The sequence below is a fragment of the Salvelinus sp. IW2-2015 genome, linkage group LG30 (genome assembly GCF_002910315.2).
Source record: "Salvelinus sp. IW2-2015 linkage group LG30, ASM291031v2, whole genome shotgun sequence".
NCBI classification, from domain to species: Eukaryota; Metazoa; Chordata; class Actinopteri; order Salmoniformes; family Salmonidae; genus Salvelinus; species Salvelinus sp. IW2-2015.
The window spans coordinates 1473963-1486544 of record NC_036869.1 but is presented as its reverse complement, the minus strand read 5'-3'; the positions used below and the strand labels follow the sequence as shown (position 1 = coordinate 1486544).

The window sequence follows — 12582 nt, the reverse complement described above, 5'->3', positions numbered from 1 at the left end:
AAGTAACCAAAAAAGTGTTAAAAGATTCTTCAAACTAGCTACCCTTTGCCTTTATGACAGCTTTGCACACACTTGGCATTCTCTCAACCAGCTTCATGAGGTAGTCACCTGGAATGCATTTCAATTAACAGGTGTGCCTTATTAAAAAGTAAATTTGTGGAATTTCTTTCCTTAAAGCGTTTGAAACAAATCAGTTGTGTTGTGACATGGTAGGGGTGGTATACAGAAGATAGCCCATCAGAAAGAGTTGACTTTTTCCACATTTTGTTACGTTACGGCCTTATTCTAAAATGTATTAAATGTGTTTTTTTCCCTCATCAAGCTACACACAATAGSCCGAAATGACAAAGCAAAAAATAAAAAACTGAAAAAAATACATTTACATAAGTATTCAGACCCTTTACTCAGTACTTTGTTGAAGCACCTTTGGCAGTTATTACAGCATCGAGTCTTCTTGGGTATGACGCTAWAAGCTTGGCACACCTGTATTTGGGGAGTTTCTCCCATTCTTCTCTGCAGATCCTCTCAAGCTCTGTCAGGTGGGATGGAGAGCGTTGCTGCACAGCTATTTTCAGGTCTCTCCAGAGATGTTCAATCGGGTTCAAGTCCGGGCTCTGGCTGGGCCACTCAAGGACATTCAGAGACTTGTCCCGAAGCGTTGTCTTGGCTGTGTGCTTAGGGTCATTGTCCTGTTGGAAGGTGAATCTTCGCCCCAGTCTGAGGTCTMGAGCGCTCTGGAGCAGGTTTTCATCAAGGSTCTCTCTCTACTTTGCTCTATTAATCTTTCCCCTTATCCTGACTAGTCTCCCAGTCCCTGCCGCTGAGTAGTGACTTCCGTCTGGCCACTCTACCATAAAGGCTTGATTGGTGGAGTGCTGCAGAGATGGTTGTCCTTCTGGAAGGTTCTCCCATCTCCAGAGTGACCATCAGGTTCTTGGGGACGTTTAATGCTGCAGAAATTGTTTGATACCCTTCCCCAGAGCTGTGCCTCGACACAATCCTGTCTCTGAGCTCTATGGACAATTCCTTCGACCTCATAGCTTGGTTTTTGCTCTGACATACACTGTCAACTGTGGGACATTATTTAGACAGGTGTGTGCCTTTCCAAATCATGTCCCATCAATTGAATTTACCACAGGTCGACTTCAATCAAGTTGTAGAAACATCTCAAGGATGATCAATGGAAACATGATGCATCTGAGCTCAATTTCGAGTCTCATAGTAAAGGGGCAGAATACTTACGTAAATAAGTGATTTCAGTTTCTTTTATTTTTTATAAAGATATATAATGGCAAATTTCTCAACCTATTTTTGCTTTGTCATTATGGGTTATTGTGTGTAGATTGCTGAGGAATTGTTTTATTTAATCKATTTTTGAATAACGTAACAAAATGTGGAATAAGTCAAGGGGTCTGAATACTTTCCGAATGCACTGTACATTGAGTGATCAACAGTATGGAAAACCTTTGTCAGGTCAATGAAGAGAGCAACAAAATGTTGCCTTTTATCCATACAGTTAACCACATAATTTATAACTAAGGATGCAGCAGTGCTATGACCTGGTCTAAAACCCGACTGATGTACATTTAGAATACATTTCAAAGGTAAGAAAGATCTTAGCTGAGAATGAATCAAGGATTCAAATATTTTAGCTAGGCAAGAAAGTTTTTAAAAAGGCAGATAATTATTTCGGTCACAAGGGTCACCACCTTTGTGAAGGGGGAGCACACGGGCCGCCTTTCAAATCTTGGGGAAAGTACCATCAGGTTCTTGGGGATATAAAAATATGAGTTAATGATTCAGCAATCGGGGGGCAGAGAGCTGCAGCAAAAATGGATGAATCATATCAGTGCGAGTGGATATGGATACACATTATTGCAAATGCTGATCAATAAAATGTCTGTCAAGTAAATTGTTGAAATATAAACAAAAGATTCACTTGAAGTTGACGGGTTAACTGTGGAGTCAGCTAGAGGCTGGCAGAGAAAAGAGCAGTTGATTGACTGACCGGGGTCAACTACATCACCGTTTCTCTCAAATAAAAGCCTGCCGAGATAAAAATGATGATTAAAAGCATAACTTATCCCATTCATCTCAGTTATGATGCCAGAGTCAGACAGAACTTGCTTAGGCAGGGAATATGAGGAATTTGTAAGCTTCAGTGCATTTACTGTTTTCCAACATTTTGAAGGATCACCAGCAGTCAGAGAGAGAGCTTAAAAAGTAGCTTGATTTAGCTTTTATAATCGAGATAGTACATCTGTTTCTCAATTGTCTGAAAAATTGCCAGTCCACTACGGAGTCAGTTTTCCTTGCTTTGTCCCAGGCCTGATTTCTCGTCTGAATGAGCTTAGATAACTTTGAAGAAAACCAAGGCTTCGATCTATCTCTGACTGTTAATTGTTTAAAAGGGCCGTGCTTATCTGTCAGAGGAATAAATATGGATTAGACATTTTTTGTAGCCAACTCAGGGTCAGAAATACAAGAGACCGTGGCTAAATCAAAGCAGGCTATGTCATYTAAAAACCCTTGAGCAGAAAACATTTTAAAATGTATTTTCTTAAACGTAGATAAGTGTTTTGGTATTTTGTGACTCTAATGCCCTCAAACTCAATTCTGGACCTCGAAACCAGTTCTACTGGATTTTTTTTATTGTTCCCCTCTAATCAGGTACTGAGTTAGACCTGGGATGCCAGGTGTGTGCAATTCATTATCAGGTAGAACAGAAAACCAGCAGGCTCCGGATCTCATAGGGTAAGAGTTGAGTACACCAGCTCTAATACATACTATGGGACAATGATCACTGAGATCATATGCAAATACTCCACTAGACAAATATTTGTTTTTTTAAATAATCAAATAAATTAATGAAGAGAGAACAGGGTTTTCAGATCACTTGAGTCAGATTAAAATTAATGCATATACTTTTAAATTGATCTGAGGCCGGAGATAGCCAATCCAGAGTCAAATCCCCTAAAATGACCAACTTCGAGAACAGAAAAGGTGTTAAACACTCCGATATAGCACCAATAGCATCCACCATGGCGGCAGGGGGGCAGGAAATCCCAGTAACAAATAAATGTGTATTCTGATTTATGGACACATCTACAACCAGGAGCTGAAATTTCTTAGGATCAGAAATATTTAAAGATTGAGATGCCATGAAATGAGATTTTACATATATGGCCACTCCTCCCCCTTTCTGTAATCTGTCACATCTAAATACATTCCAAGAGAACCAGAATGTCAGGATATGAGTCCTGTACCCAAATGTCAATTGTGTCCATTTTTTAAATCATACTTCACACATTTAGGTGCATTAGTCCAAGCCCCCTATGAGATTTAAAGTCAGAGGGGGTATTCAGATCATTCCCATAAGAGCTAACAGGCAAATGGTCATCTGCAGCTATTTGTTGAGTGAGCTGAGACTTTGCCATGGTCCCTGGCCTTGGCAACCAACGGACCGTGTGTGGAGTGGCAAACTTGACAACTTGCGTGCAGTGGGTTCCGAACAACACGAGGCAGGTTTCCATTGACCCAGGTTTATTCGATAAAATCAATGTTGTGACGTGTGTAATGGAAACGGCAGATAGGTCAATAGGAGAAATGTTCTAAAGATCGACAATATTTTCATCCGTTCGACAGGGGTACATTTTTCTTCTGTCTAACTAACTTTCTTTTTTGCGACAAATGATGATGGAAACTGTGTTTTTCGAATAAATTATGATTGACAAATAATTTTGAAGGTAGGCCTACGTGGGGCATGTGATGTCACCCGCGTAACCATAAAGCTTGACTCCACAATTAATTCTAAATGCCTACCTCTTACAAAATACATTTTTTCATTCTTTCTTTGCAGTACAGGGATTGTCTTGACTTTCAAGAATGGCAGAATTGCTTCGCCTTCCCTTTCTGGTTGGTTGGTAAGTTTCACCATCCAATTATTTCAGATCTACAGGAGTGCAAGTTTCACCACCACACGGACCGTGGCGATACTTTGACACAATAGAATTAGAATATGTCAAATATTAGTCAATTCTTGCATTCTATCCATGCTGGCTTTTGTGGGCTACCTGAGACATGAAACTGATAGGTGGGGGGGCATACAGGCTGTCACCAATTTATTAATGAGAAACTTTCCTAAATGGATAATGGAAACACTTCAACCACTTAAAATGTAATTTTTTGGGGGGGTGTGACATTACATCCAGCTGTTTCCATGGGGAAAAATGGTGTTTGACCAGATACAATGATATTTTACATTAAACAAATTGACAAGACTTTCAGCACACTTATATGGAAGTACATTCAACAAGCACAGCACTTACACAAATGACTGATGATTGGCTGAGAGAAATTTATGATAAAAAGATTGTGGGGGGGTCTGTTTTGCTAGACTTCATTGCGGCTTTTGACATTATCGATCATAGTCTGCTGCTGGAAAAACGTATGTGTTATGGCTTTACAACCCCTGCTATATTGTGTATGAAGAGTTACCTGTCTAACAGAACACAAAGAGTGTTCTTCTTCCAACATACTCCAGGTAYAATCAGGAATTCCCCAGGGCAGCTGTCTAGGCCCCTTACTTTTTTCAATATTTACTAACAACATGCTACTGGCTTTGGGTGTGTTATACACGTCAGCTACTACAGCGACTAAAATGACTCCAACACTTAACAAAGAGCTGCAGTTAGTTTCAGAATGGGTGGCAAGGTATAAGTTAGTCCTAAATATTTCAAAAACTAAAGCATTGTATTTGGGACAAAATCATTCGCTAAACCCTAAACCTAAATTAAATCTTGTAATAAATAATGTGGAAATTTAGCAAATTGATGTGACTAAATTGCTTTGAGTAACCCTGGATTGTAAACTGTCATGGTCAAAACATATTGATACAGTAGCTAAGATGGGGACAAGTCTGTCTACAATAAAGCGCTGCTCTACCTTCAACAATGCAGGTCCTAGAGGCTCTAGTTTTGTCGCACCTGGACTACTGTTTAGTCGCGTGGTCAGGTGCCACAAAGAGGGACTTGCAATTGTTCAGAACAGGGCAGCACGGCTGTCCCTTGGATGTACAGTGGGGAGAACAAGTATTTGACACACTGCCGATTTTGCAGGTTTTCCTACTTACAAAGCATGTAGAGGTCTGTAATTTTTATCATAGGTACACTTCAACTGTGAGAGACGGAATCTAAAACAAAAATCCAGAAAATCACATTGTATGATTTTTAAGTAATTAATTTGCATTTTATTGCATGACATAAGTATTTGATACATCAGAAAAGCAGAACTTAATATTTGGTACAGAAACCTTTGTTTGCAATTACAGAGATCATATGTTTCCTGTAGTTCTTGACCAGGTTCGCACACACTGCAGCAGGGATTTTGGCCCACTCCTCCATACAGACCTTCTCCAGATCCTTCAGGTTTCGGGGCTGTCGCTGGGCAATACGGACTTTCAGCTCCCTCCAAAGATTTTCTATTGGGTTCAGGTCTGGAGACTGGCTAGGCCACTCCAGGACCTTGAGATGCTTCTTACGGAGCCACTCCTTAGTTGCCCTGGCTGTGTGTTTCGGGTCATTGTCATGCTGGAAGACCCAGCCACGACCCATCTTCAATGCTCTTACTGAGGGAAGGAGGTTGTTGGCCAAGATCTCGCGATACATGGCCCCATCCATCCTCCCCTCAATACGGTGCAGTCGTCCTGTCCCCTTTGCAGAAAAGCATCCCCAAAGAATGATGTTTCCACCTCCATGCTTCACGGTTGGGATGGTGTTKTTGGGGTTGTACTCATCCTTCTTCTTCCTCCAAACACGGCGAGTGGAGTTTAGACCAAAAAGCTCTATTTTTGTCTCATCAGACCACATGACCTTCTCCCATTCCTCCTCTAGKTCATCCAGATGGTCATTGGCAAACTTCAGACAGGCCTGGACATGCGCTGGCTTGAGCAGGGGGACCTTGCGTGCTCAGACACCCATGCATACCCCACAAGACATGCCATCAGAGGTCTCTTCACAGTCCCCAAGTCTAGAACAGACTATGGGAGGTGCACAGTACTACATAGAGCAATGACTACATAGAACTCTATTCCACATCAGGTAACTGATGCAAGCAGTAGAATCWGATTTTTTTTTTAACTGATAAAAAATACACCTTATGGAACAGCGGGGACTGTGAAGCAASACAAACATAAGCACAGACACATGCATACACACACATGATAACATACACACTATACACACATGTACACATGGATTTAGTGTTGTAGATATGTGCTAGTGGAGTAGGGGCCTGAGGGCACACACTTAATGTGTTGTGAAATCTGTTATGAATGTATTGTAATGTTTTTAAAATTGTATAACTACCTTAATTTTGCCAGGCCCCAGGAAGAGTAGCTAATGGAGATCCACAATAAATACAAATACAAGATACAGTAGTTAAATGGAAACGCACCCTAGCAGGCAAATGTCATCTATTTTCTATGCAAACTTTCTAAATGTCAACAACAACAAAAATTACTAGACAAGTTAATGAAAACACAGTTAATGACAAATGTATACAATTTGGGGGAAATTATACCACCACCCAAAAGGACACTTTAGAGAGTGGAAAGGCAAAGGGGCAGAGCCCTATCTGTGCACGTCTGTAGTAACAACCAGAGGTAAGAGTTGCCCTCAGGATCAGCTAATCTAGGACCCAATTACCCTCCACAAATCATAACCTGAGGAGGAAACCAAAAATGATCTTAGATCAGTGTCTAAGGACAAGTTTCTCCTATTCACCATAGCACTGCTTCACCTATCATACACTGAAGATGCACCTGTCAGACGAAATAGACAGACTAGATGGGGAGGGAGGGAGGGTGGAGTCTATTCTCTTGTGATAACTGTACATGCTAGTGGTTCTACCTGTTACACCTGCTCTGACATCAACTTCCCCCCTCCGKCTCTGCCTCTCCCATGTMTCAGCTGAGCCACAGGAGGAATCGGCAGTAGCAGGGATCGTCTCTCTGTCTGTCCATAGACAAACTGCCCCCATCTACAMATAAAGAAAGAGGAGTGTCAGTGTTAGCCTAGCTCTAACCTGTTCTCTCTCTTTCTCCTTCATTTTCACCTCTGTTACACTGTCTCACTACGTTGGCGCCTTGGGAGACAAGAGAGGCGCTTGTCTCTGCTGTTCTCTCTTTTTTTCTCTCGTTCTCCCTCTCCTGGGACCTAATGCAGTAGCACTCCTATACCAGGCGGAGGAGGAACCCACCAGGGCTCAACAACGGCACAGTATGGGTGACGAAAGCTACAACTTTGTCTTCAAAGGTGAGTCTTGTTTGTCAAAGAAGCTGATTCTATATGTAAACAAATCCCCCGGGATGTCCTTTGGGTGGTGAACCATTCTTGAAACCATTCTTGAAAAACACGGGAAAGTGTGTGAAAAACCCTGCAGCATTCCAGTTCTCGACACAAACTGGTGCACCTGGCACCTACTTCCATACCCCGTTCAAAGGCACTTAAATATGTTGTCTTGCCCATTCACCCTCTGAATGGCACACATGCACAATCCATGCTTATAAATCCTTCTTTAACCTTTCTCCCCCCCTTCATCTACACTGACTGAAGTGGATTTAACAAGTGACATCAATAAGGGGATCATAGCTTTCACCTAGATTCACCTGGTCAGTCTACGTCATGGAACGAGCAGGTGTTCTTAATGTTTTATAAACTCAGTGTAGATGGTACTGTTGTACCTGAAACATCTAACATTGCACCCAAGAAACGTAATAATGATATAAGTAACTGACTAAATAAAGGAAACAGCAACAAGATTCTACAAGTTCCTGGAACTCTATTGGATGGATACGACACCATTCTTCCACAAGAAATTCCATAATTTGGTGTTTTGTTGATGGAGATAGAAAACGGTGTCTCAGGCACCGCTCCAGAATCTCCCATAAGTGTTCATATGGGTTGAGATCTGGTGACTGACACGGCCATGGRACATGACTTACATCGTTTCATGCTCATTAAACCATTAAGTGAACATTCGTGCCTGGTGGATGGGGGCATTATCATCCTATGGGAGCATAACCATGGTAGCCAAAATAATGACTAAAATAATGGCCTGCCCAGCATTTTTATATATGACCCTAAGCATGATGGGATGTTAATTGCTTAATTAACACAGGAACCACACTTGTATGGCAGCACTTGCTTTCAATATACTTTGTATCCCTCATTTACTCAAGTGTTTCCATGATATCTGTCATCCTTTAGTGGTTCTGATTGGTGAGTCTGGTGTTGGGAAAAGCAACCTGCTMTCTCGCTTCACCCAGAATGAGTTTAACCACGACAGCCGCACCACCATCGGAGTGGAGTTCAGCACCCGCACTGTTCAGCTGGATAACTTCGCCATCAAGGCTCAGATCTGGGACACGGCAGGGCTGGAGAGATACAGAGCCAACACCTCCGCGTGGGTACACACATCAGGACACACGTGCACTCAACACACACATACGTGCACACACCAGAACGCATGCACGGACATACACACACACTCCTTGTACACAACACATACATTAGAGTGCTAGAGAGCCAATCACCTCAGTGTGGATAGATACACACATACAATGTGTTCAGAAAGTATTCAGACCACTTGATTTTTTCCACATTTTGTTACGTTACAGCCTTATTCTAGAATTTATGAAATAATTTTTCCCCTAATTAATCTACACAGAATACCTCATAATGTTTTTGCAAATGTATAAAAAAATTATAAAAACAGAAATAACTTATTTACATAAGTATTCAGCCCCTTGCTTTGAGACTCGAAATTGAGATCAGGTGCATCCTGTTTCCATGTGATCATCCTTGAGATGTTCTAAACTTTATTGCAGTCCACCTGTGGTAAATTCAATTGATTGGACATGATTTGGAAAGGAACACACCAGTCTATATAAAGGTCCCACAGTTGACAATGCTTGACAATGCAAAAACCAAACATGAGGCATGGTGGTGGCAGCATCATGCTGTAGGGATGTTTTTCAACGGCAGGGAATGGGAGACTAGTCAGGATCGATGAAAGATGAACAGAGCAAAGTACAGAGAGATCCTTGATGAAAATCTGCTCCAGAGTGCTCAAGACCTCAGACTGGGGTGAAGGTTCACCCTCCAACAGGACAACGACGCTAAACACACAGCAAGACAACGAAGGAGTGGCTTCGGGACAAGTCTCTGAATGTCCTTGAGTGGCCCAGCCGGAGCCCGGACTTGACCTGATCGAACATCGCTGGAGAGACCTGAAAATAGCTGTGCAGCGATGCTCCCCATCCAACCTGACAGAGCTTGAGAGGATCTGCAGAGAAGAATGGGAAGAAACTCCCTAAATACAGATGTGCCAAGCTTTTAGCGTCATGCCCAAAAAGACTTGAGGCTGTAATCGCTGCCAAGGTGCTCAACAAAGTACTGAGTAAAGGTCTGAAACTTATGTAAATGTCATATTTCACTCTTTTTTATATCAATTTGCTAAAATGTATATTAACCAGTTTTTTTGCTTTGTCATTATGGGGTATTGTGTGTAGATTGAGGAGGGGGGGGGYAACAATTTAATACATTTTAGAATAAGGCTGTAATGTAACAAAATGTGAAAAAAATGAAAGAGTCMGAATACTTCGCGAATGCACTGTTTATGCAAACACAACCCCCCACCAAGTGAACATCTGACTTCACTTTAGATGTCCCTCTCTCTGGTTCTCTCTCTCTCTGGTTCTCCCTCTGTCGATCTCTCTCTTTCTCTCTCTCTCTCTGTTTCTCGGTCTCTCTTGCTCTCTGTTTCTCTCTGTCGATCTCTCTCTCTGTTTCTCTCTCTTTCTCTTTCTCTCTCTCACTCTGTTTCTCTCTCTTTCTGTTTCTCTTTCTTGCTCTCCCTCTCTCCGTTTCTCTCTCTTTCTCTCTCCAGGTACTACAGAGGGGCGGTMGGGGCTCTGCTGGTGTATGACATCACCAAGCACCTAACCTATGAGAGTGTGGAGCGTTGGCTGAAGGAGCTGTACGACCACACTGAGCCCCACATGGTGGTCATGCTGGTGGGCAACAAGTGTGATCTGGATACCCTGAGGACCGTGCCCACCGAGGAGGCCAAGGACTTCACAGGTGATAATTTACTTACCAGTTAGTTAAAAGTTACTTACTAGTTATTTACCAGTTATGAGTTACTTAGCTACTAGTTAGTTACCAGTTACTTACCAGTTACCTGTAACTTAGTTACTAGTTACACAAGTGTGCAATATGCAGTCAATGACAGAAAGTGGCAGAATATTGCAAAATGTTTCATATTGCTTTTCCATTGAATAGAATATCAATGTCTGATGGTAATGTAAAATAAATTACCAACTTTGCATCAATGAAAAGGAATTCTAAGGTTGGTTTTGAGTATGATGTCCGTAAGAATATAGTCAACAAGGTATTCCTTCTCACGCAGAAAAGAATGGCCTCTTGTTTATGGAGACGTCAGCTCTGGATTCTACCAACGTTGAAGCTGCTTTCCAGGAAGTTCTCACAGGTTCTTATTATGTTGCTCTTGTACTTCATACCTTTATCTASAAAACGTTAGACAACACCATGTCATGTGGATCTCTACTATTGTACTTGGTGCACTTTTCTGCCATGCACCTTTTCTGTGACGTGTGTGTGTAAGACCAGCATCACTTTTTGACGTGATGATATCTGTTACCCCCAGCGATCCACAAGAAGGTGGCCAGTCGAGAGGTGCCCCGCGTGTCCATCACTGCCGTGACCCTGTCCAGTACTATTGGACCAGCTAGCGACACCCAGGAGAAACGCAGTACCTGCTGCAAGAACCTCTGACCAGTTCTGACTGGTTCTGACCAGGTTTGACCTGTTCTAACTGATTATCTTCAGTTCTACACAGAATCATCCTACTCTGCCCTCATTCAGGTTAAAGGGAATAGTGTATAGGACTGTCCAAACCAAAGACCAGGCAAGTCAAATCAAGTCACATTTAATTTACAGTGCATTTCACAATTGTCAACAAGACAGATTTAAGAGACATGCCACATTTATGTACAGTTGATCAATATTGACACTATGGTGCTACCGTCATTCTCCCTGCTTGGCTAAATGTTGCTGACCACAACATATTTGGGTGGATTTTTTTCTTCTTCTGTATGCTCGTTTTTAAACTTTAGCAGTTATTATACAGCAAATACATATTGATTTGGTATATTCGAAAGGAGGAACTACATTATTTTGGTATATACATCATGTTAGGTTGACCACATAAAAAAAATCGCAAATGCGGGACAGCGGTATGATTTGCGCGATATTCGAGTGACAATGTAGCRTACACACACACACACACACACACAAATCCCCCTCCCGCTGCACCAACAGAGCTAATTGAATAGCACGTAGCATAGTCTTTTGCCTCGCGCAAAATTTGGTGATACAGAAACGAGAGACCACTTTTGTGGCTGTTTTATGAAAATCTACAAATATTTGGCCAAGAAAACGTTTCTTGTTGGTCTCAGGGAATGTAAAACAGTTAGGATGGGAGACTTAAAACGGGATTGAGTGAAGTAGCAGCAAATATCTTGAATGAGCAACTAATGAGCATCACAAGTTTGAAGAAATTAGCTCAGCCTATATCTTTCAGTCTAATACATATTTTTACTTAGTTTTGTAGCTCTTCGTTAGAAGCACACATATTGTAAGTAGTAACTGTCCTCTCCAAGTAACTAGAATTTAGCCCGAAAAGATTTGACAAATGTGATTGGTTGACGATATGACATGCGGGACATGATTGTTTGCGGGAAGTGGGCCAAAATGKCAAAATGTGGGACTGTTCCGCACAATCCGGGACATGTGGTCAACAATTATGCGCATGTGTGGTTTGTCACCAAGATGAAAAAACGGTATGAGGTTTTGCGTTGACAAAATGTGAACACTTGTAAAGGTTAAGTTAATGACAAGTATATTTGGCTCGGAGACTTGGTGAAGACCAAGTAGAAAGATTCATGAATTTGAAATATTGAAGTTTGATATTGCAGTAACTATGCACTGTATGTAACATTTTGTAATAGACATGTATTTTACAACCAACTTGTCATGACTCTTTTTAATTGAAGATTTCTTACATGCTGACTAGACCAGGCGCCGCCTGCGTCCGCGCACATGTGGATTTTGTCCACCCACACCAAACCGATCAGGACACGCAGGTTGAAATATCAAAACGAACTCTGAACCAACTATATTAATTTGGGGAACAGGTCGAAAAGTATTAAACATTTATGAAAATTTAGCTAGCTAGCTTACTGTTGCAGMRTAATTTGTCCTATTTAGCTAGCTTACTGTTGCAGGCTAATTTGTCCTGGGATATAAACATTGGGTTGTTATTTTACCTGAAATGCACAAGGTCCTCTACTCCGACAATGAATCCACAGATAAAAGGGTAAACAGAGTTAGTTTCTAGTAATCTCTCCTCCTTCAGGCTTCTTCTTCTTCTTTGGACTTTATATGGCGGTTGGTAATCAACTTTAAGGTGTATTACCACCACTAACTGGACTGGAGTGTG

The 12582-nt window shown here is 41.6% G+C and overlaps 1 protein-coding gene across 1 annotated transcript; it reads left to right on the top strand.

The window, feature by feature from the left end:
• The first annotated feature begins 6971 nt into the window (after positions 1 to 6971).
• On the top strand, positions 6972 to 11234 carry LOC111955388 (ras-related protein Rab-25). The gene is made up of 5 exons (XM_023975617.2): positions 6972 to 7313; positions 8268 to 8463; positions 9949 to 10142; positions 10471 to 10551; positions 10729 to 11234. Exons 1-5 carry the CDS (start codon positions 7280 to 7282, stop codon positions 10854 to 10856), a joined length of 633 nt encoding a protein of 210 aa, XP_023831385.1. The 5' UTR covers positions 6972 to 7279; the 3' UTR covers positions 10857 to 11234.
• The last annotated feature ends 1348 nt before the right edge of the window (positions 11235 to 12582 follow it).